General features: G+C 38.1%; 1 protein-coding gene across 3 annotated transcripts in view; it reads right to left on the bottom strand.

Annotated features, from left to right (window-relative positions):
* Positions 1–632: 632 nt before the first annotated feature.
* Positions 633–26,619, bottom strand: part of LOC124170636 (dynamin-1-like protein) — a 56,477-nt gene continuing 30,490 nt past the window's right edge. For 2 of the 3 annotated variants that reach the window (XM_046549495.1, XM_046549496.1), the window contains exons 9-13: positions 21,398–21,613; positions 21,071–21,271; positions 19,851–20,103; positions 14,727–14,938; positions 633–2,335 (exon numbers count right to left, since the gene is read on the bottom strand). In XM_046549495.1, coding sequence (XP_046405451.1) covers positions 2,279–2,335; positions 14,727–14,938; positions 19,851–20,103; positions 21,071–21,271; positions 21,398–21,613 — 939 coding nt within the window. In that variant the 3' untranslated portion in view covers positions 633–2,278. The remainder of the gene's footprint in view (positions 2,336–14,726; positions 14,939–19,850; positions 20,104–21,070; positions 21,272–21,397; positions 21,614–26,619) is intronic. The other variant, XM_046549497.1, reaches the window with a different exon arrangement.

Genomic DNA, 26,619 nt, shown 5'->3' with positions numbered 1-26,619 from the left:
GCAGTTAGCGCTTGGCTAAATCAGGATTATTAATACCTTATCAAACGATGGAAACTTTCCCACCATAGGCAGTTTTAATAGGTGATTATTAAGAGGTGTTTCTCTGAGCTCTGTGCCTCATGCATGCATTGGTAACCTCAGACGATGTATAACTCCTATCCTCTCGTGTAGAAACTAGGTCCCTGTGACGTCACGTGGAGTGCGTCGCATGGGCGCCAATCTGGCCTTTTTCAAATGTGGTTAAAATTGAGCATTGCCATTCGTCTAAACTGGGATTTCTAAAACCAAATAATTTGTATATTATAAATACACTAATGGTAGATAGCGAATCACAATCAATGCCTTTCGTTTTCTTTGATGAAGGAAACTACCCTATTGGGTCTTCACCCTTCACCACTGTCACAAATGCATTTTTTCACGACACATGCCTGACTCCCCAAGCTTTTCTTTCAAATCCAACTTCCCTTAATAGTCCCGGTTTTCAAGGTTAGTGGAAACAGTGCAAATCCATACCTTTAATAACTTCACTTCCAAACTCATTGAGAGAATAAACTTATTTAACTAATAGCCAATTGTTAACCTTGTAAGTAAAAATGACTAACATCAAAAAATGGAAATTTTTGTTTGGGATGTTTAATAAATTCTGGCAATTCTGAATACAAATTAAATAATTTCCATGCTAGAAAATAAATGCTTGTACTTTATATTTGGTCTAAAGCACAAGAGCTCAATTTTCCAGCAGGACACTTGAATTTGGTACAAAAATTTGGCTTCACCACCAATTTTTATGCCCAATATGTTGCAACTGGTAACAGCCAAGTAACAAATTTAAATCAAGTTAGGTTTTTTTACATGGAAACAGCAGTATCCATATCACAATCTTCATAAATTATTACGAACTGGAGAAATGCTGATGGAGAATAAGAAGAAAATCATATCAACAAAGCATATGGTATTTACGATTTAAGATGATTTTCAAAAATGGCACATCAAGCCGTCACACATGGCATTCTTCTTGTTCAGGAATGCAAAATTTGACCTAAATTATTTTCATACTGACTAAGAGAAGAAGTATTAATTTTAAATAGATCAATTATTTTAATTTTCAATTGGACCTTCAATGCAGAACAATAAATCCAGAATGAATCACTAGAAGTAGCTTCCCCAAAATTAACTTATCCAATCAAGACAAAGATTCCAATCAATTTAACCTCTGTGCCACAGATTTTTTTCAATCATGCAAATAGAGCTGAAGTCAGAGGCTTGCAAGCCACCTTGGAAAAATGTCTCTTCATGGTAATTTCAATAATATGTTTATTTTTACTGGTGAATTCAATTCTAGCACATTTGGAAAGCATTGAATAGAAAAGGCTGCAGTAATGCCCCAAAGACTACAAGAGTGTCAACAGGGTAGCTCCGCACAATCCTATCATATAATTTTGTTTCAACTTGGGCTCATCAGGTGCATCAAAGCACATCTGCCAATAGCTCTAATCCCAAGCTTAGCATATAATATTAATCAAAGTGATGAGTTTCACATAGAGAGCAAGGTAAATGATGTTGCATCTGAATTCAACTCAATTATGTAACATAATAACAACAGAAAATTGACATCCATTGATACATTTAACATAATTTGAGGTACGAATGCCACCTATCAAATGAAAGTTTACAAATATCAAGGAATAAAAAGCCAGGTTTCAAAGGAAGGTCATACCAATCCAACAATGTCACAGTTCACCATGCCAGCTTCAAAGAAAAGACAATACACTTCACTTAGACCACATGAATTCGCAATAATACTGGTGGTCCAGAGATATCCTCAGTACTTCCAAATAATTGCAATACCAATTTTAATTACTTTCACCAGTAGAAGTAACAAATGAGCAAAAAATAGAATGATCATTGCATTTTTGGCATAAAAATTCCACAGGGATTAAATTAAAGGCACTCACAGTTGCAGTTTTTGTTTCATACATTCATTGTGACAGTAAAAAAAGATAAAAAAGAATGGTTCCATGCAATTTAAAACAATAAGTTAACCTGGTATTTAAGTACTAATGGACTCCAAATGCTTAAGTTCTTGTGAGAAACATTGAGTAATTCTCCTAAAACATGTTCTATACTATAGCACAAAAATCCTTTGCACTACAACTTCTAACAGAGTAGTTCCATTGGCATTATCGCTATATTTTGGCACCAATGCCTCAAGAGGTACTATCACTCAGAATACAATGTGGAGTTTACATTGCAAACAACAAAAGATAGCAACACACTTCTACCACAGATGGGTCTCTCTAATTTCACTTATTATGTGGTTGGCCCGTTGCAGTGCCTGAAAAGAGAATTGATACAATTAAATCACTTATAAAGAGAGGAGGGCTCATCTCCTAACCGATTTAAGTCCTTCTCAATAACTCCCATGAGCCTCAGCACAACAATATCCCTATTTTATCTAGCAGCAACCACTCAAATCAAAGGTATGATAGTACACAGTGTATTTAATTATGCAATAGAAAAATATGAAAGAAAAGAGGTAACTGGCAACAGTTTACTTTTGTTTCCATAGTTTATCATTTGAGATGAACTAGCACATGCACTCATGGGGCTCCTAAAGGCACACAATAAGAAATTCCACCAAAAAATGTAAGTAACAACCAGGTGCCCAATGCATGTCCAACTGCACGATTGTGCAAAGGATGAAAAGCCCCAGCTTCAATCTTTCTTCCTGAGGTACCCTGAGAATAGCAGCACCACCCAAGTGCACTACAAAGTGCCACCTGTAAATAAACTTTGAGAGGCAAGCGGAGTACACAACTGAGAAAAGCAGTGTTGTCCATCGATTCAAGTCAAAGCCTATCATTTTGATCCTTGCAAACATCCCTCATCCTTTAAGACAAGAATTTATTGAATAATCACCACAACATAACTGCAGTGAGCTTCAAAATGAGTCTGAAGATACCTGGCCAACACATTACAAATTCCGGATATAACCAATTAAATTATCAACTGCATCATCTACTCAGGTCCATAATGAATGGACTTATACTGCTATATGTATATACTAAGGGATAAATAATGACTAACTTCACAGATACGACATTAAGATAACTCATCCTGTTTCTTTATCAATGAAAGTGGATCCTCAAACTATAGGAAGGTTTCATAAATGAAGTAGGCGTAAGAAAAGCATCAGAGTAGGAACTATTTATTCAACAGGCTAAAAATAAGAAAACACCTCAGGTAACCATGCATGAAATAAAGTACAACTACCCCAAAAAAGTAATATGATACACTTCTCAACCAGCACTCAGCCATCTGAAAGTATGCTAATAAAAATAGATCAAAAATCAATCTAACAAGCTAACACCTGTAAGTTCTTGGGTTTATTTCTTTATTAAAAAATATCTTGGGTAGAGCATATCATTTTCCTTAGCAGTAAGCTTAGTTCAAGCTGCTACATCCTTTGACAGCTTAGTCAGACTGTAACATGGGAAATTTTACTAAGTTTGTATTTTGTTGATTTTTACCCACAATTACATTCAGTATCATCTTTTGGGGATCTACCGACTTATCTTTAAAAATATTCAGAAAAAAGCTGTAAGGATCATTGCTCTAGAATCTAATAGATCCCCAGTAAGCCAATCTTCAAGGACCTGATTCTTCTTCCGATTCCATATATTCATCTATTTTTAACCATTGTGTATGTAAAGAGCAACATTGTGAATTATAAAGTGAATAGTGCAATCCACCATCATCACACAAGGACACAAACGTTGTTCATCACAATTATGTACACACAAGAGCAGCCAAAATGGGACCCAAAGAAATGGGCATTAAATTGTACATTAATTTGCCATTATGTATTAAATACATAAAAAGCATCAATATTTTAAGTCTGATCTGAAAATTTCCATAAACAATAAGCTATTCTATTTGATCAATGTATACCTCATTGACTCTTCATGTTAAGCATTCAATTGTATAAAATATGTGAATACATGTGTTCGAATATGACATACGTCATACCTACCCATATAAATGCATCAGATCTCCAGGCAAATAAAGATTTATTATATATTATCATTATTATTACTACTCAATTAATCACACCAAATTTAAAATTTTCAACAATTTCACATAATAGTGATAAGGTCTGTCAGGGTTCGGGCTTCGTGATGGCTGTATATTTTGTTGTCTTCATTGTGGTCATACGGCGTCAACTTTTTCATTAATTTTAATTGCGACAAGCATAGACTTGAGACTATTTTTTTATCATCATAATGGCGGTTAGGTATTTAAGCAGTATCATTTCAAACACGGATATGCGACGACTACACTAGCAAGGGTTGGTGTGTGCCAAAATGTTAATTTTTTCATTGCTTATACTGATCAACTTCCACATTAAAAAATTAAAACCACTCTTGCAAGAGCACATGCCATTAAAGGCTCGCGGCAATCAACAACATGCGTACAGACATATTTAATAAGAACACAAAACGATTATAAAATGCTATATTTCTCGAACACTTGTAATTCACTTTACTCCAAAGAGAGTTTACTTACTCAGTACCTATGTGCTAAAATAACCATTCCAAAATATAATTTCCATTAATAAATAGGATGAAATAAAAGTTGATGATCCTGGACCGGGCATGCTAGCGTATAAAAAACGTCAATCTTCGAAAACCAAGGATTTCAATATCATACGTACATTCTGGGCAAGAATGGTCTCATGTATTCCTACAATGTACCTTGACTGTCTATATTGAGAGTTTTCAAATATCGAGGTATTGTAGCTAATTTTGTTAGATCAGCAAGAGGAACCCGTTACACGTGGCGTATAAATTATGCCGCGCGACCAGCCGTGTGCCACCTGTGTACCTTTATATCTGTATCACCTATAAATGTACAAGATCTCACTAATTTCTACAAATAAAGATTAATTTTAACAAAAGTCGAGTGTTATCATATATGCACATAACATGGGCAAAGTACGCCATTCGCCCGGTTGTGTAGAAATAACAGTCGCGCCCGCTAGAGGGTTAAAAGCAACAATTACACCAAATGTGTCTTGTGCTCGCCGCTTTCCAAGATCTTCCGTAGCCCTTCCAATATAATAACAAGAGGCCCACCAACAAATGTCATTCCTTTGAAAAAAAAAAACCACTGTTTTAGCCCCCAGTTAATCTTTCGGTATGTTTTTGAGGAGAGTAGAAAGTGGAGCCTTCACTTCTCCGCGTTGCAAATGACACTGCTTAAATACCTAAACGCCATTATGATGATAAAAAATAGTCTCATGTCTATGCTTATCACAATTAAAATTAATGAAAAAGTTGACGCCGTATGATCACAATGAAGACAACAAAATATACAGCCATCACGAAGCCCCGAACCCTGGTCCCCCGCATGGTAGTCTTAAACGTTACCACTACCCCACCTGACCCGTCTGCTGAGTGGTCATGGAACTATAAGCGGCTTGTGAAAAGTACCGCATGAAAATTAATTAATTACAGCCAAACTAAGGCCCATTCAACGGAACCACTACTAGTTCAGGGATGTGTTCACCATTCCGAAGGCCATAAAAAATACGGCATTGAAAAAGGCAGAGCAAGTTTCGTGGTCTCCCCTTGTAAGACCTAATGATAAACTTCAGGCTTTAGTATTTATAATTGATCCCCAATCAATAATTTTCTCCTCACTGCAACCACATCTAAAAAGAATGAGGCCATTCAATTAACAATCTGATATACTACTGGACAGGGCCATAGCTACAGGGGATATTGAACCCCCCCAAAACTCTCCTCTTGCCTTTCTATTATGATGGTTCACCTTCATTCTATTGAAAATCAAATCAAACGACTTAAAACTTTCTGCAACAAATATTAAATGTAACCATGTTTTCCTTAAATACATTCATTTTACTAAGCAAAATTTTGTGTATTATTACTCTCTGTGGTGTGCTATCCAATGCAATAAATCCACCCCCCTCTCCCCAAAGCCAAGTCATAGTTACACCACTGCCACTGGACAGAAAGGGTCTTTTACTTTATCACATCACCCAGGAAATCAATTTCTACATTACGATCAAATACTGAACAGGAAAATATACTTTAGGCAAGAACTCTCAAATTCAGAATTCCTAGTAATACCATAGAGTAAGTATATATAGAGAGCTCACCACACGTACAAAAATCGTATACGCTTTTGGTGTAGTTCTAGAGCGATTAACCAGATGTCACTAGAAGAGTTTTGGCAATTTTTTTAATTTGCTCGTTCCACAAGTCTAAAAATATATTCTGAAGCAGAAAGGGTTGCTACATTATGTGGAGACATTAATTATTCGATTTTGTTTATAACAATTGTTATAAAAAATATTTTATCGAATTTCGGCTAGTTACTTGACTTTTCCGAGTTTATATTCCTAATCCATTTTCCGGCAGACTGTTCTTAGTATAAAGTTGAAACTTGCAGGAAATGTTTATAGTACATTTTTTTCCATACTGGTAAACTTTAATTTGTTCATAACTCAGTTTCAACGTTGTTATGTGTGTTTATATATCTTTCGGACGAAAAATATGGAATTTTGCAGGGTAAAAATCAATCGCCTGCTAACTTTCGTATCTTACGATATAGGTCCATATATGCAGCGTATGAAATTTGGACAAAACTATAAATTTATTTTTGGTGAAAGAATTGTAACTTTATCTCAATTACAAGGGGAGTTATGCATTTTTAATGGCCGCACCTCGTCAGGCTTTCCCTACTGGCCTGGGTCTACGCAGAAAGCTCCCGCCTCCTAAAAGAGTTCGTTTTGCCATCAGATAGGTTGGCGTGGCGAGGGTTTTGTTTTGACGAGGAAGAGATTTTCCGTGAGGTAAGATCTTTTCGCTTCAAGAGACAATATAATTCTTATTGATGGTCATCGCATCGTTGAACGATCAACATATCGGATGGAATACATTTCGCGTAGTGTGCTTCAGAACTTCAAATAGGAAATACCTCACTTTGGTGAAGTGTAAATGCTATTTACAACACCAAGTGCCGGAATATTACAATAAAATAGGAATGCGAGATAGGATCCCTACACTGAAAAACAATGCACTGTTTGCCTTTCGCTAACGGTCATAGCCTCTTCACCACAGTTGGTAGCTAAAGCTTAAAAGTATTTGGTAATGAATTCTTAAGCGCGCAGCTTCAAACGAACACAAAGAGGTATGGATCAGCAGTACCATTTTTGGGAATAGGGGTGGTCGGTGACCTTGATTTGTTTGCTCGATAGCGGGATGAGTAATGGCCCATTCTGTTACCACGTCGAAAATGGAAAGGTTTCTTTCGGCTCTACCATTTTTCTACTTCGGGTCTTACGTATGAGGCAGAGGATCATCTAATGCATGTTTTTGTCTTTCCTTGAGACCTTATTCTGATCATAGTTGTGATAATCGTCGTCTCGTCAATAACAAGACGCATTGTCGTTTGAGGAAAGTTTTATTTTAAGCGTTAGCATTTAGTTGAGGTTCTTAAAAGTAAAACAAATAGCGGCTGCAATTGAGCCCGGGTTCACTCATTGCTTAAATTTTTGCCTCATTATATGAATGAATCCCTTCTCCCAGGGGCCGAAAAACTAAATATCCAAAGATACATTTTACGCGGTGAGCATTTATACAGGAATATCGAATGGAGTATTTTTGGCATATTCCGATTGTAAGTTGTTGCGGCACTAGAAAAATATGGCGATTCAAAATTATACGCCCTCCCCTTTTTCGGAATTAAACCTCTTATTATGCAGTTTTGTGAATCGAAACTGCAAGCAAAATTTGCTTCGTAGGCCTCATGGGGAATCCTAATCCGTAGGCTAAAATATGTTATCGCGTTAGAATCTTGAGTTGTCCATTCATTAATTGTTATAAAACATTTGATTCTATGTATATTAGATATTGATTGCTTTTCGTACACAATTTAACAAACCAAAACCTATTTTTTTGTCTTTGATGACGAGTTATTCATTTAAATACAGATTTTCAACACTAATACAGGATTTATTATAATCTTGCAACATAAAGTAGGTTCGAAGATTTTCGCGGCGTTGATCAGATTATCTCTGCATTCTCTTCGGGTTTCCACCGCGTCCGTTGGCTTTTGTCGAAACTGTTCTCGCCAAAAGACAACGGACGCGGTGGAAACCCGAAGAGAAGGCAGAGATCATGCAACATAAAGTTTTAAGTCCAAACTTCGAACTGTAACAGACCTATTGACGAGCCTTTCCGGAGATACTTCCTCTGAGTGGCTTAAAATGTCACCTAGCAATGATTTTCCCGAGGTGTAATCCTCATTTTCCTCCATTGTTGGGGACTCATGTCCTGACGAGTAAAAACTAGTGATGTGTTTTTAAAAGGTTAAAAGACTTCCATCTGATGTAAAAAAAATTTCGACGGAGTCGACGTGAAAGTAGCCCTCCGGCGCGAGAATGTAGGAAAACAAAATTGTGCGATATATATAATTATATTACTTTTGCTAATCCAAGTAAATCTCACCGTATGAAAATTAATCACAAACAAGTTGATTTTGATCAATCAATTAGAAGATAAACGAAGGAGATTTGATTATTTCCAAAGCAGAAAAAAAGAACAGTGTGCTAATCCGTAATAAGATCTCATGCATCGCAAAATGTTACATTCAATTTAATGTTACATAGATAGGTCAATCTACCTTTAAATGCAGTCAATTTCAATTGTGAACTTTCCACAATGAAATCAATAGCAATTTCAAATGGCTACAGCTTAAATACTTAAACTAAAATCCTTCAGAGAAAGATGAAAACGCGAGCTATTTCTCAGCTTAGCTCCCTTCCGCCATCACAGAGAATTCTAAAAATTGGTGCCGGTCATTTTTTGTGGGAGACCTTTCCAACAGGCTTGCAAACAAATTCCCCAAAAATAAATTCTGTTTCTTTCTACAACCCTTGCACTCTCGGTGAAGTTCTGTGTCGTGACAAAGACAAAATAGAACCCATCCATCAATCCGGCATTTACAAAGTTAATTGTGAATCATGCAACTTGAGTTTCATTGGTCAAACAGGCAGAAGTTTTATTATCAGAATGAAAGAACATAGAAAGTGCAGGAAATTGGGATGAAACATCACTTCTCGCCAAACATTTGGTACAGACTTTTCATTCTTGTCATTTTCAACCATAATTTTCTTCACCCCTTCAGTAATGGCACAAGGCTTGATTTGGTACAGACTTTTCATTCTTGTCATTTTCAACCATAATTTTCTTCACCCCTTCAGTAATGGCACAAGGCTTGATGTTTTAGAGAAATTTGAAATAGTACAAATTTATACAAATATTCTTATTAGATGTTCCCGTCGACATACCCCGTTAAGATTGTCTTAGGCACAGCTCTGCGGTGTCATAAAACGTCCGTTTTCGCAGTAAAACCCTGGGGGTGAGGGATCGGAGAGTACAGAAGGTATAACAGTCTCAGCTGGTATCTTTCTGGTAGGTCTTTTGTATGATTCCCGGGAAAACAAGTCACTTTTTCGAAGTTTGAACGCTTTTAAAAGAAGCATAGTCTTCGATCGTATCCAGTGAAAACGAAATGAACTGCAATGAAACGTGCACTCACCTCGGCTAAAATACTTCCACTGTCTTCACCACAGACCATTTGAGAATCGGTGTCTTGAATAAAAACATAAAAACGGTGAATGCTGTGCGTTAAAACCCATACAGTTTCAATAACATTACCACGTCGCGGCTAATCCAGCTCCCGACGTGCGCAGATTAAAGAAAGAACACCATGCCAATAGATTATGTGGTTTTTTATTCCGCAAGAATCCACCTACAACTTCACCTTCTACATACATTGGAAGATTTTCAGAGAAAATTGAAGACGGGCGTTTTCATGGAACGTTGCTCACGTTTAAGCCTGTGTATCTCAGAATCGGGTAGGATCTTTGTCAAATGAATTGCATATCCTTAAATTTCAATCAGTTTTGAGTATACCTGCGAAGTTTTAAGTTTATAACTCAAAAAAAGTCATTTTGTAATTTTGTCCGGCTTTTTCCGATTTCCGCCCACTGTGCGATATCCCACGGTCAAATTTGCATCAAAATTTAATGCAACTAACGCGCACCCTGTCCCACCGTCAAAATTTCATCCAACTGGCTTTTGGTACTATCATTTGTACAAAACACCGTTTTGTCCAAATGGATAGGGCAGGTTCTAAATTTTCATCCAATAGGATGAAACCAACAATTCACAGGGCCCTTGACAAAAAGCATCGCCTAGCGCTGAAACAGAGGCCACATAGGTTAAGCCGGTGTCCCACGGTCAAACGGTGCAAATATTTTGATGCAACTGGACGGGGGTATCCCACGATGCATATCATTTGGACGAAAAGGAAAAAGACGATATTTATGTAAACAAATTTGGAAGCTTATGGAAGTGAAGGATTCTGTCTTTTTTAGCAAGCGAAATTGTCTGAACAGGCCTCTTGAATATTGAAGAGGCGAAAAAAAGAAAACAGAAGAAATGCTGAGCTTGGCATTGGCTGGAAAAGGGGGTATGAATGGTTGGAATAAGCATGCTAAACATGATGGAGAAGGAGTTGGTCGCCGATGTTCCCATATATTATCGATAATAATTGACGATAAGTGAGGATATTTGCATGTCCCTTATCAGCAAGGTTGGGGGCAGAATGAAACGGCAGGCTACAAACGTGACGCAGTTTATTCCCGTGGTGAATACATTATTAATAATTAGATGGATATTGTGGTTGAGAAGATGTTATGATTAGTGCCGTAAACGTGCATTTAAATCACATTTTTCCTCTCCTAATCTAGCAGTTGCTAAAATAAGGCCCTTATCCTAAAATAATAGTGATAGAAACGGGCAGCTGTAGTGTTTCACAGGTATAATCGTCATTTCATATTAGTCATTTCTCCAGCTGCTCGCTCGCTCGGATTGCATGCCCGCCACAAAGATAACCTGTAGAATTCGGTCTCGATACCTTAAGTAAATCTTTTATTATTTCCAAAACTCCCCTCCTAGTATTGCGATTCTAAAGATAGCTTCCTTCTTATTAAAGATCAACTCATTATTTCGGATTTCCTGGTTGAGAGTTTCCATCGCCTATCGAGACCAATTTTTGCTCATTTTTACTTTTAGGACCACACCATTCGATGAAATAGACGATCACGAACGTATATATACATTTGAAATAATGTTTTGTGAACTCACTTCGCGGTATGGTGACATTATAAATTCAAAACTAAGCCATTTAGTATTCAATACAGTATTAATGAAAAAACTCAACCGGTTTCGATATTTTCAGGTATTTATCTAGAGGTTTACGATAACGCTAATGACCTGAAAAGAAGGAAACCGGTTGGGTTTTTAATGCATACTGTGTGGAATACAACAAAGTTTGCAAATGAGCATTTTAATTAATAAAATATATATTATGGACACAAAAATAAACTTTGTTGTATTCCACACAGTATGCATTAAAAATCCAACCGGTTTCCTCCTTTTCAGGTCTTTAGCGTTAATTGTATTGTATTCGATCGCTTCTCAGAACGACTTCAATTGCGTTTTGGTGATATATTGAAGTAAATACGATAGGCTACATGCACTGCTAATGGGAAAATCTACTACAGGCTTCCCTTTCTTTCAATCCGAAGTGGCAAGAGACCCGTCACCCGAACACATGCCGGACCTTAGGGACGTGGGAAGTGGTCCTTAGTCGGGACCTTATGTTATCTTAACTTGGAGCACCACCCAACTTGAGTTAATTTCCTAGAGGTGGTCTGACTTGCAATTGAAGCTACACTTGTTAATAGATGAGGTCTTTACCCTCCACCCGCCTCCTTTTGGACGGGTTGTATTATAGGTCCGCCGCTATTTCATGGCATTGCATTTTCGCACAAAATCTAAACATTTCACATTCTCTTTACGGGTCCAACCCTACCCCTACAAGTTATCTGGGGGAATAGCCACATTTTCATGGCTCTTCTTTTTAACCCCGTCCAAATAGCGGTCAAAACATTTTGTTACCCTTCAGTTTCTCCTTTTCTGCCGATGTGAACACATACCCATTACTAATGGAGAAGTCCTATTTTGGCCACAGTTTTTGTGTTTAACAGTGATCTCACACAGAAGTTATAGTGTTGTGATAACTAAAGAAATGTGATTCAGTGATTTATTAGTTCCTGACAACCACATACGAGTAGGCATACTATGTTTCATTTATTTCCGTTTCTAGTTTCCGTTTTTTTTTAAATTGGTCTGAGACGAGGCACAGCACTATTTTTCATATTTTCCCTTCAATTTTATATTTAAACTTTGTAGGAAGAAGACTGTTGTGTAGTTTTTAACAAATCTGTGTAATTATTGTTGACTGTCAAAAATTTCATGGACTTTTACGCGGCGAGAACTGCACGGAAAAATGCTGGAGAAAAAAGAGAAAACCATAGTTGCTCGAAAAAGGAATTTGAATGCATATCTAGGGGGTTGTTTCAGATTACACGGAGATGAAAGGCAAAACTTGAGCTTATTAATTTTTTGAACATGAAATTGCTTTATTCCGACGAGAGAAGATGGTGAGCTAGTTCACGATCAATCTCTTTTGTTTTTTAGAGGAATGGCAAATGGTTGGACAAAATTGTTGATTTCCCTGATGTATTTCGCAACCTTCCAAGCACCTCGGGTTCGTATTTTCCTAGTATTTTAATGGTGACATGGGGTCCCCTGGGATATTGTTCTAGTAGTCTTATTTTTTAACAGGTACTTCCGATATACAAGGGGGTAGGCCAAGTAACCAATTCACTGATGTTACTACGCGCTCCAAAATTAGGAAAACGAAGCTGCTTGAAGTCAATTAATTTGCAGGAGTAGAAGAAGAGTTAATCTTTCAATTCTCAACTAGTTTGAGATCTCTGTCTTGCGGATTTTTTATTGATCCGGTAAAATTTAAGAAGTTCTGCTTAGATACAGCGGATAATTTTGTGAGACATTATGGCTGGTTTTACATGCCACCCTTGGAGCACGAAGTATTTCTACATGGTGCAGATGTTATCGAGTTGGCTCTTCTTCATAATGGAGAACTGTCAGAGGAAGCCCAGGAATCTCGCCATAAAGATATTAGAAAATACCGCGAGCATTACGCGAGAAAAATATCTCGAATTCATACGAATGAGAATATTTTCCGGTGACTGATCCTGACATCGGACCCTTTTATTAGCACATGAGGAACTGACTGAACAAATGTCGGGGCCTTAAAGATCTTTCGCAGGAGGTTCGTGATCTCTTGGTCTTGCATGAGTCTCAAAATTCTGCGAGCGAATGCGAAGAGGAGAGGGTTGGGTGGGATTGAGAAGAATCTGATGATGAATAATTATAATACATACTTCTTAAAGTTATAAATCATTAACCATGCTTATATGAGAATGAAAGAGTCACTTAAATACTATTTTGACATTTATTTAAAAATTACTTTTAGTCCATACAGAAGAACCTCTCGAAATCTGGAAATCGCACCTCTTTAACGTAAGTCAATGAACCCAAAAACCCTACTTTTAGCCTTTTTTGTTTATTGACTAATTTCAAAGATCTTTAACTCATACTTTATAACTAATTATCATTTATTTTCATGTTTTATCATGATTTGGGTTCGTCTATGCAGTCAGCGTTACAATTGGCCAGTTAATAAGTTAAAGTTCCACGTATCGCCTAAAATAATATTTTTTTTGTGAAAATAACTATAGAAATGAAAATAGCATGCCAAAAACGTGAAAAGAGCAATTTTCAAAGACATCCAACGAAAATCTGATTTTTGTCCAACTTTTTCGCGATCTGGGCCATTGTGCGCCGCCTGTCCTCCTATGCTCTATCAGGCCGATATAAACATCTTGTTCCCTTCCTTCGATGCTTGGGGCTTGGGGGACTGAGTCAGGAAGAGGGGGAGCGGGAAGGGAAGGGGATAGGCGAGTTGACCTTGAAGCGATCTCTCTCGCCTCTGGCTAGCTACTGTCGTGCCATCTTCCCGCTTTTTGTGAATCAAAACTGTCGATACGATTCCCCCCTATGCCGTGAGCCCTCTAGAATATACTTACTCTATGGTAATACACAGTTACTGACAAGTAATCACATAGGCTAATATGAAATATTAAGTCACTGGTAAATTCCAATCCCCGCCTGCTGCATTACATATTCCTTTCTTGAAGCAGTTCCCGAGTTCTCTGCTTCGTTTTTGTGGTAGCACTGCCTATGCAAGAATCGAAGCTCAAGAGCCTTGAGCCTATGATTTCATCCTTGATTTCTTTTGAGTACACATGTGGTCAAAACTTTTTATTGAAACAAGCTTATAAATCCATTTACTAAATTACTGTATTTCAAACAAGTAGGGTTGCTCTGATATGAATAATATTTTATATTTAAGGTTTTGGAGTTGTTCTATCCCCCTCTTCACTCCCCCTTGGTTGTACCACAGGGACAATTGCTTACTTTTAGACTGGCATGTAATATGTCTCCTTCACATATTTTTCTGGTGCATGCAGTAGATCTATGAGAAAATTATATGACCAATCACCCCTAATAACAATAAGTTTCTAAAATGATGCGACAGAATTTATGCACTTGACCCATTAAAATTTGTATTTGCATACAATTACGTAAACTGTGTAGCATAGCATTGAACATTTTGAAGATATTAGCCATAAGTTTTACCTTCAACATTTCTGCAGCTTCTTTTCTTCTTTGAATTGTGTGCTCCGATTCATATAAGAGCTCTTCCAGTTGATCAGGTTTGTACAAATGAGTGACTAATTCTGACTGCAAATTGTCTTTCACATAATTCACAAGGAAATGCATCACTGCTTTGGGGACACTATCTTGAATAGATTTTCTGACTATGTAGAAGTAGGACTTAATGAGCCGCTCTGTTGTGAAAAAAGAGAAAAACATTAATGATGCTATAGTTGTTATCAACATTTAACATAGTTACAGCACTTAATAAATCCAAAAATTTGCACATGTAGCTTTAAAATCCCAGAAACAGGATTCTAGATGTATAATTTAGAGCATGTACCTGATTTTTACATAAACATCATATCATAAATGTGCACTCCTTTTCAACCACTTTTATGGGGTGGGAAACAAATTTTTTCTTCATGGACTGCAGACTAGAACTTTCACCTTTATAGTCTCTCCTACAAGTGCAAAGAGAGGAACCTACTGCCTTGGATCATATCCAGATCTCCTTCATTGACCCTCAAGTGTATTGCCTTGATGGCATTACATAAATTCAGCAGTATATACATACCATACGGTGTACTTATGGCAGTGAAAATTAACAGCAGAAGAGGACAAATAGCCAACTTAAAAATCTTAAACTTTCAGTTTGAATGTCCAGTTTCCTGGATTGATTTTCAGGATTGATGTTTAAAAAAGATCAAATTATATCCAACATTATTGAATTCCTTTCACCAGTCTATGTGATTGGTTTAATACAGAAAGCTTCAAATTTTTCGAAAGTCAGCAAGATACATCTGCAAATATTGAGCATTCAAATTCGGAGCTATGTCAAAAATTCCATTAAAAATTTTTCTCTGTGGTGATTAGACTGAAACACAGTCATAGAAAAAAGTCTGGTCCCTTCCCATCTTGCTTTGTAGGATAAGCTGGTTACCATTGAAACTGAAGTTGTGGCACTGATTACACCTGTTTCAAGCTTTCCATTTGCACTGCATGGGAGTGGTTTTTAGAGTAAAGATGGTTTGCATAGTTAAGAAAATTCTCCACAAAGTCTCTTTGATTAATTATTTAACCATGACGGATTCTTTTTTTTTAAACAGTTCTCAGGTTATGCACCAGGTTATCTGGGTGGCTACAGATAACCAATTTATATCCTATTATCCAAAAACCTATGTAGTTATATTTGACAAGGCTCCTCCAAAACTTATTCATAAGCGCATCAACTCAACTAAAAAATGGAAAGGCCCAAAAGGACTAACAAGGGGAGACCACGAAAGTTGCTCCGCCTTTTTCGATGCCGTATTTTTTATGGCCTTCGGAATGGTGAACACATCCCTGAACTAGTAGTGGTTCCTTTGAATGGGCCTTAGTTTGGCTGTAATTAATTAATTTTTATGCGGTACTATTCACAATCCCATATAGTCCCACGATATCACGCATGTCTCAAGCGGGTCGGGTGGGGTAGTGGTTAGAGTTGACGAGTGCCACCCGGGGGACCAGGGTTCAGAGCTCTGTGGTGGCTTTTTATTTTCTTGCCTCCATTGTGATCATACGGCGTCAACTTTTTTATTAATTTTAATTGCGACAAGCATAGACATGAGACTATTTTTTTATCACCATAATGACGTTTAGGTATTTAAGCAGTGTCATTTTCAACGCGGAGAAGTGAAGGCTCCACTTTCTACTCAAAAACATAACGAAAGATTAACGGGGGGCTAAAACAGTGGCTTTTTTTTGGTAGAAATGACATTTGTTGGTGCATATCTTGTTATTATATTGGAAGGGCTACGGAAGATTTTGGGAAGCGGCGAGCACAAGACACATTTGGTGTAATTGTTGCTTTTAACCCTCTAGCGGGCGCGATTGTTATTGCTTCACAACCGGGCGAATGGCGTACTTTGCCTATGTTATGTGCATATATGATAATACTCGATTTTTGTTTAAATTAATCTTTACTTGTAGAAATTAGTAAAATCTTGTACATTTATAGGAGATACAGATATAAAGGTACAGAGGTGGTATACGGCCGGTCTCCCGGCGTAATTTATACTCCACGTGTGACGGGTTCCTCTTGCTGATCTAAAAAAAATTAGCTACAATACCTCGAACTTTGAAAACTCGCAATATAGACAGTCAAAGTACATTGTAGGAATACACGAGACCATTCTGGCCCAGAATGTACGCACGATGTGGAAACCCTTGGCTTTCGAAGATTGACGTATTTTATACGCTACCACGTCCGGTCCAGGTTCATAAACTTTTATTTCATCCTATTTATTAATGGAAATTATATTTCGGAATGGTTATTTTAGCAAATAGGTACTGTGTAAGTAAACTCCCTTTGGAGTAAAGTGAATTACAAGTGTTCGAGAAATATGGCATTTTATAATCGTTTTTTGTTCTTATTAATTATGTCTGTACGGATATTGTTGGTCGCCGCGAGCCTTTAATGGCATGTGCTCTAGCAAGAGTGGTTTCCATTTTTAATGTGGAAGTTGATCAGTATAAGCAAAGAAAAAATTAACAATTTGCCGCACACCAACCCCATGCTAGTGTAGTCGTCGTATATCCGTGTTTGAAATGACACTGCTTAAATACCTAACGCCATTATGGTGATAAAAAAATAGTCTCATGTCTATGCTTGTAGCAATTAAAATTAATAAAAAAGTTGACGCCGTATAATCACAATGGAGGCAAGAAAATAAAAAGCCACCACAGAGCCTTGAACCCTGGTCCGCCGGGTAACATCCGTCCACTCTAACCACTACCCCACCCGACCCGCTTTTGACATGCGTGATATCATGGGACTATATGGGATTGTGAATAGTACCGCATAAAAATTAATTAATTACAGCCAAACTAAGGCCCATTCAACGGAACCACTACTAGTTCAGGGATGTGTTCACCATTCCGAAGGCCATAACAAATACGGCATCGAAAAAGGCGGAGCAACTTTCGTGGTCTCCCCTTGTAAGTAGTAAAACACCAATTTTTCGAATATCTATTCCTAAGGTTATGGTGGCACTGGCACAGGCAAAGAAGTTGATTAAGTTTAAAGCATATATGGAAGGAAAAGGTAAAATTTAGGTAACACATGCCTTGAGAAAGCATGGCTTCTTTCTCTTCCACAAAAATAATAAATGGAGGTAAAAGGCATTATACCCTTTTTCCAAACTGACGGCGGGTGACCTTTGAATTCGCTGGATGCCCACCCACTCTTCTAGCCAAACATAGAAGAGTGACGGGAGAAAGTGCGCAGGAGGCCACAGTCTCTCTCTGACTTCCATGGAGTGCAGATCGCTCTTCAGCTCGCTGTGTTGCTAAACTGAATGTTGAGATTGCACAGCATTCGTTCTGCCACCCCCGAAAGTACAGTTATTTCCGAGGGCTGGCAATGCTCATTGGCCGGATTGAGGGGAAAAGGGAGGGGTACGGAGGGGAACAGTGAGGTGGAAGGGGCAGCGCTTCTGATTGGCTACTAGCTCTCTACCACCCACCTGCCGTCAGTTCGGAAAAAGGGTATAACACAGGCCCGGTAAAGGCAAAGCAGGCATTCATAATGAAACCTAGTAGTAACACTCCACACCATAATACCAACCAACCCAGATTTCCAGACCTCAGTGAAATTTTCTAGATCTCACTGAGCTGCAGATACCCAGGTCAGTTGATATAAAGTAAAGTACAAAGTACTGCTATTGTGTTCCATTATGAATTTGAGCTTCCACAAAATCACCACAAAAAAATTTCTTATACATATTAGCAAAGTAGGAAGTTGCATACGGGCCCACAGGAGGGCTCCAAAGAAACGCAATGCATCAGGGATACAAACACAATTTCATGAGTATCAAAAGCTTAAATAACATAGAAGTTGGTGTGGTGCACTAACATTTGAGTAGGAAATCCCGTCAGTACCCATCAGGTGCTTTCCCCTGGAATTTTTGTCGTAGTTCATACTAAGGATGGCTGGATCGGATACCTCGGATCCAAATATCTGCGGATATTGCCCTTCATCGGATACTTAGGATCCAAAGTCGCGGAAGACATCAGATCTGGATCCGAAATTTTAAATAATAGCTTCAGTGAATGCAACTTAAGGGTGGAAAGAGTTCTGATTCTATCTTCGAATGCGCCATCGCATGCGATTCTTGTCATACTTATGAACCATTTTGTTTGAAAGCTCTCAAAGAGGTTACGTAGTAGAATTTCAGCCGTGGAAAATAAAAATAGCAAAATACGACTGGCACATAGTGTGACTCTTCCCAAGAGATTGAACAATCATCGGGGGAATCTCAGCGACAGGAATTTGAAAATGCATTTGGATCCGAAAATATCCGATCCAAAAGATCCGGCTACAAAAATCAAGGATCCGATCTGAATCCAGATCCGATAAAAATCCTGAATCCGTCCATCCCTAGTTCATACTGAATGTTACAATCTACAACTTATGTATCTAAATGCGGCGTGTAGTGAATAGCAAACCATATAAAATGATGCAAGACTTATCACATGGTTGGGAGAAAGAAACCACTGGTGTGAAGTAAAAAGACCTCACTCGCTCACTCAGTAACTCCACCAGATGGTTGGTTTGGATAGGTGAGGGTATAGCTCACCCTAAACTAAGCCACAGGCACGTGAATTTCACACATGCAGGGTATGAGGGTCATTTTCTTTCACTGACCCATCTCAAAATCCAAGGATTTTGTTCAATTCAATTATCACATAGGCAGTGCATGCTGTAGTTTCTGACAACGCAATAAAGAGTCATAAGAGTAACTGTCTCTCCCACTGTCGACAGATACAACAGAGAGAATTTAGATCAAGAGTTGGATATAGTTTCAGCTGGTTTAGATGAATGCTATTATGTAATCACCAAAAGTTGTGTTTCCCGCAAAGCATGACTTGTAAATGATGTTGGATTAGGGCAGGGAAAATAATGTCGGATTATAGGATTAGGAAAGTCCAAATTCAGGGTGCTCAACTGCACTATAAAAGGCTAGGAGATAGCCTCAAAGACAGAATGAAAGCAAAGTATGAATGTAGTGTATTACACTATACCCCAAAGATAACAGTTTTTGCATGCACACAGAAAAACCTTACCAATCACATCACAGTCCCTCTGCTCCCTCTCAGACAATTTCCTCGGGCATGATACATGAGATGATTCATACTGTAAGGTATGTCTCTCTGATGGTGCCTTGTTGCCTCCTTCTCCTGAATGCACTGGGGTGGCCATGGGGGAATTGTCCATCGATGGATTCTTACTATCAATGCGATTGGCAGGCAAAATATTCGTTAGCCATCCTCCTGAATTCATTGCTGCTTCATTTCCATGAGCCAACATAGGATGGTTCTGAAAGGAAATTATCACACATTCAAAATGCCTTTGAGGCCAAAATAAGCAATAATATAAGTGTTGGCACAGAGGACTAAGAACACCCACAGAATTCACTTCAAAGTAAATTGAGAAACACAAAATGGAACTAGTTGTGCTAAAATGTACGAAAATACCCGCCAAGTCAGCCACCGAATACACTCATTCAGCGGAATCATAGTTGTATGTATTGGCATCTACACCTTATGCTGCATATTAAGATTCTTTGAATTGAGCGCACAGTATGAAGGTTATTGCAGTATTTGCGTAAGAGCACAGAATTGTAGCTATTCAAAAGCAAAATGCTAGAATTCAGGAAACACTCGCATGGCTCTCAAGAAATACACATTGAATGTGGATCCGATTCAAAGAACATTACTGTACAACATACATCAGTGTTGTGACTGTATGCGATGATGACCAGTAGTGGGCTAGATAATTTCAGCGGAAGAACAAATTCCATTTTGTGAGTCCCATATTAAACAAGGACTTACTATTGCTGAGGTATTGGTCACTTGGGTATAAATATGAAATTTATTTTTATTCCCATCATAAAAGGCTAATTTAAATCAGAATACTCAACAAAAATAGAAAAAACAATAAATTCGCATGAATGCACATAAAAATACTGCTGACAACTGTTATGGGAACAAAAAATGGCAATGGGAAAAATACTACATCAGTTTTCTATTACATAGCTATACTTTTCAGTTGATGTTTTACGGGCTTTGAGTCCACAGATATTCAAAATTAGTTAAATGATGTTGAAGATAACTGTCTAACAATTTTTTCTGACTAGGCAGTCAATGCAAATAATCAATCCGTCCGACAGTCACTGATAAAATGGTTGAAAAGATCCACATCAATCCCACTCATTAAAACTTATCACGAATGGGTATTTTTTAAATATGAAAATACTGAAAGCTTTTTACGATGGGGACATTACCTTGGGAGTGTGCTTCTCCCCATCACCATCGTGGGCAAATGTGGGTGAGCTTGCACTTACAACTCTATTATTAACAATACGAAGGGTCCTCTCATCCTCTGGAGCAGTTTTCATCAATGAGGAGACAAGAGCAGCTTCTTTATAGAAATCTGGATGCTTAGTGTTGATGTAAGCTAGCTCAATGGCTACAAGATTCTCCACCTAACAAAAGGTAAGAACAGAAAGGATGAAAACAATTTCTACATTCTCATTCAACAAAAACTATATAATATGATAACAAATCTACAAGGTAAAAATATTTTACAATACTTTCACCAAAATACATACCATAGCATTGGTTGTTGGTAGTCTATGTCTAAGCAGCTGGGTAACTACATCACCAATTCTATCACACAGCCTTGGAAAACGAAGCATTTCTTGCTGAACTTCAGTACCACAATGAAGTATAATGCTTTGCATTTCTTCGTGAACTAATTCTACACACCTCAAAGAAGGTTTTTCTAATCTACGGATTTGTCTCTTAACCAGAAGTTCAAATGACACCTGTGAATGAAACATGATAATCGAGTTCAAATTATTAATACCAACATTAAACTCACTTATAAGAACAGAGCCAAAGCAAGTTTAGGGGCTCAAACACCCCAAAATGCTTGGGAGTAGCTTAAGAATGCCCCTCCAAATGATGCTCTCCCAAAATGTACCCCCACCTCAAAACATTCTTTTGACCATGGCTTTGCATTACAAGATATGAACGGCTTACTAATAAATACCAAGGAATATTATAGGGATGACAATATGCAGCAGAAATTCATACACTACCATGTTCATAGGTTAACATATCACGGAGTATGTACTCAAGATTTTCAAATTTCATTGACATTTTCTGTGGTCATTTTTTGCATGTTCATATCTTTAACTAGCTAGCTAGCATTAATACTACATGTTTTACCTTTTACCTTTACTTTTTTTCTTCCAGATGATCAATGAACTAAAAAATTTTATTTGGAACTATCAAATCTAAAATAATAAGCTTTTTATAGGAATTCCTCCCACTCCATTGACCATTTGTTTATTTTCACATTTTGCAATTCAATCAGAAATAAAGAAAATCTATACTTTAGGCCAGTTTAAGTAAAACATTAGCAATAAATAACCTGTAGGAGTGTTTGGCATGAGATTCTAACGTATATTCATGCAATTATAGTCTTGTCCATAGAAAACAGAGTGGAATCTGGATAAATTAATGGAAAATTTGTGAGGTGTTGATTGATTATGAGTTAAAAAGAAAATAAGTGAGAAATTTTGGAATAAGCGGAGCAGTGGTCATTTTTGCCATGCACTTCTCATACTTGTTTTGTAAGCTCAAACCTTGAATCATGGTAGAAAACATCTTGTGATGAAAAATAATGCATGATAAATAAGGAATTACAAAGTAAACTCTGGAGACATAGATGTGGCAGAAAAACCACTCGCTTCTTTCTATTTATTTCAACTCCCTAGGAGAATCCACAGTGATCGGAAGATGCAGGCAAGCTGAGAATAGAACCTTCCCCTTCCCACTTGAGATGCTGGACTTTCCCGAAGGGATCAATAGTGGAGACTCATAGAATGGCAGTTGAGTAGTGGTGACGACACCAGGAAAGTCAGCAACCGACAGTGATGCCCACGGATGCAGTGGAATTTACCAACGCAGAATTGCAGCTTTCCCCCACGCCCCCTTCTTTCCATTCCCAAAGCTAATCCTCCACCCTCTTTTCGCCAGCCTTCCAATAAACCCCTCTCTCTTCCTCACCTCCATCCCTGTACATTGTATTGAAGATAAGAGGAACTTATAAATTGGATGGAATCTCTGTAATGTAAGGTGATAAAATGTGTTATAAAACCCGGGTAGCAACAAATTATCTTACCTCATGAAATTCTAAAGTTTGTGTTTTCTCTATTAATGAAATTAATTTCAATACCGTGCGTGCAGATGTTTGCTGTTAGTTCTGAAGAGTAGTGATAGCTGACATCGAGAACTCAATTTTCTCTGTCGATGCCCCAAAGCTACGAGTTTAATTTTTTGTTAAGTGCTTAGTTTTGAAAGTCAAATCAATCAATTTGCTTAGTTTAAATTTATTGCTAATTTTTTCAATAAACTGGCCTTTATGCTCACATTTACTTTAAACTGAACACTCATTCTCAGCATCAACACCATGAGCATAATGATGAGGCTCTTCAGTTTGCTACCTTGCATCAATAGTGATCAAATTATACAAATTCAAATCTCAAAGCAACTAAAGACTTAATATACCTTTCATGATTGACAGAGGTTTATTTTCATAAAAGTGACTTGTTAAGGGTGTTCAAAAAATTCAAAATATAAAATTCATAACTGAAGATTTATAAGGCTTGGGTAATAAAAAAATTCCAGGTTTTAATATTGTATATTTTACACTAACCAGAGCGATCATTTGTGAAAGAAGCATTCACTAGAAGATCAACTGCATTTAGAGAAAGGTAATCAGTTATTGAAAAATAAATTCTTATCATAAAAGCTTGAAAAGAGTTATTTCCTAGGAACCCCAGAAAAAAGAAAACAAATTTCAATCTTTGCTAGTTTATGAGCAGTCAGGGATAAATACCAGAAGAATCAAGGAGCGAAAGGCAGATTCTTTAAGCAAATATAAACAAATCAAAGCCAATATCTGTTCTGCAGCTTCTTACCAATAAATCAGATATGTATCACTCAAGTGCCCTGTCTTCAGAAAGTCTAATGCTACAGAGTAAACCCTCATTTTAAGATAGATTCTCTTTACAATCTACCCTGACTTTCTGCACGCTTTTTAAAGTTTTTCAGATTTTGTTTGCATCCACACAATTTGCCATTTATTCAGCTTTGGAAGCTTTCATTTTTTAACAAATCATACCAGTAATTTAAATCATCTCCAGCAAGACAAACTATTATTCATTATGTAGCCAGTGTCAAATATTCCACAAGGAAGAAAATAACTTTCACTAATAAATACTGATGCCAAATATTTCCTCTGTCAATTTGAGTAAATGAACCTTTCCCCAAGAGATGAATTAATGTTTGTGGAAATAACATATTCAAATGAGGCAATACAATGACATTATTGTCTTAACTTTATCTTGGTATAGCAATGAAGTGAGTAGAATAATATGGTAACATTCTGATGAATGCAAAAACGCAATGTGATGGCTTACACATGACAGCAAGCTTTAAATTCTAAGTGCCTTTATGATATTACACCAAGAAACCCAGAGATTTATAGTATCACTGCCATCTATGTTGCTGATTGTACATGCCCATAGAGTGACAGTCAGTCTGGGTAACTTCCATGCAAAGTGACTTGATTGAAGAACCACATGGCTCACAAAGTGAATCTATACCTCCAACTCTCTCAGCCCCGAAGAGCCACTTCTACTGCAGAGACCTTAAAACAGCCATAAAGTAAGGTCGACTCTTTCCAGACACCTATATTCCTTTACACCCACATTACTTTGACAGTTAACCTCCACAGGAAGCTTGACACCTTCCACAGGCCCCATGGACAGTGGTGGGGATTACCTAGTTTCATTTGAAGTTACCCCAATGCATACTCTAAGGTTGGGCATGTTGGAAATATTCTCCAGGCAAGGGAGGAATGTTTGGATTCTTCTCTCCCACTCCTAGGAGCTGCTGCCCATATTCTGTGCCCTCTTGCAAGTCTGCTCTGAGAAGAAGACTGTGAGTGGAGATTCTTCCCCTTGCTGCTGTTTTGTTATTGAACTACTCTTAGACTCAGACTCTGAGGGATGAACTTGACATGCAGACCAAAAACAAAACTGCTACTTGCTGCTGACTTGGCTTATGGAGGATCTTCAGAAGGTTAAAATAGCGAAATCTACGACACAGATGGCAAAGAAGAGGCTGTTTGGCACGTCAGAGGTTAGGAAAATGGCTGAGACTACAAGTATGCCCCCTTCGATACGGCATGTCATTATTATAATTTACAAATTCAATCTCCAGGGAACATCTTTGACCAGGATACGATGTTAACACGTTCCATTCTCATGAGCTAACGTCTACGTCACGACAGTCGCTACTGATGATGACTGATGATAAGAGATGTGTGAAAATTGGGATAAATGCAATATAGATGTGATGTGTGCAAATAAATGTGACATAGATGCAATTACTGGACTTATGACATTTTTACACGAACTACAAGTGGGCGCGGGCAAGCTACACCTCCGCCACCAGAAGCACTTTCGCACACTGCGGTCGCCGAACATCGTAAAAGGCATGAAAAAAAATCCGCTCCTGGAAAGTATGAAGTCACATTTTACCCGATCCCCGCTGCATGAGCCCCCCCCCCGGGTCAGAAAGGAGTTAACAGCCGCCACCGACAACAATGAGATGTAGATGCGATGTGCACAAATAAAGGCGACATAGTGCGATGACTGGACTTTTATCACATTTTTACACAAAATTGCCTTTTCAATGGCAAAATCGTACATTTTGTGGCGAGCGCAGTTTAAATGCTCCGCCGACAATCACCGCTTAAAGCACGTGAGCTACTGGCCCGCTGCTAGTTGGCTGGGACTCTACGTGGCCGCGAACTACAAGTGGGCGTGGGCAGTTACACCTCCGCCACCAGAAGCACCTTTGCACGCTGCTGTCGCTGAACTTCGTAAAGGGTGTGAAAAAAAAATCCGCTCCTGGAAAGTATGTAGTTACATTTTACCCAATCCCCACCGCCGGGTCAGAAGGGAGTTAATAGCTGCCACTGACAAAAATGTCCCACACAACCACGTCTGACTCAAACTCCAGTCTGACTCAACGGGCAGTCTGTACCGCGTTAACCGCAACACAGAGTGTATGTTCAGTGATCACCTCGAATGTGAAGGTTTCTCGGGAAACTTGCGTGAATACTGCCATTATAACGTACAGAGTAGAGATGAGAAATAGTATCCGCGAATACTTGAATACTAGAAAGTATTCGATATTCGAGGTCTCGAATAGTTATGCTAAAGGTACCATCACCAATACCTCGAATACTTTGAATTTTGCGTCATACACTGTCGCACGCACGTCGTTGGTAGTTGACTTGGAAAAATGTAGAGAACTCTAATCGTTAAGTGCATGCAGCGCCGTTTTAGGCAAGTTGATGAATTACATCAAATTCGTGGATTAGAGTGGTGAAAAGAGTTCGACATGGGGAACCGAAAATGATCGGGTGAAAAAATCCGAAAATCCCCGATTCCCCCCACCAAGAGAACCTCAGTGCCATGGGATAGTAACTACGTAGCACAATTCCCAAAATCCGCTACCCACTCCATCCATCAGCCCTCGATCCCTCCTCTGACGCTTTCCTCCTCTCCGAAATCAAACAAAAGGCCCCAGACCATAAATCAAAAGCTTCAAAAGAAAATATCAAGTTATAGGAGAATAATAGAATCGTGTTTCCCCCACTCCTTCTTTCTCCCCCACTGACCTTTACACTACCCTTTACAATCATCGCTACATAATCACTGTGGACGATTGGTGACCGCATGTATAACAC

This window comes from Ischnura elegans, chromosome X (assembly GCF_921293095.1).
Source record: "Ischnura elegans chromosome X, ioIscEleg1.1, whole genome shotgun sequence".
Taxonomy (NCBI): Eukaryota; Metazoa; Arthropoda; class Insecta; order Odonata; family Coenagrionidae; genus Ischnura; species Ischnura elegans.
Note: the sequence above shows the minus strand (reverse complement) of the source record. Positions and strands in the feature narration are given on the sequence as shown.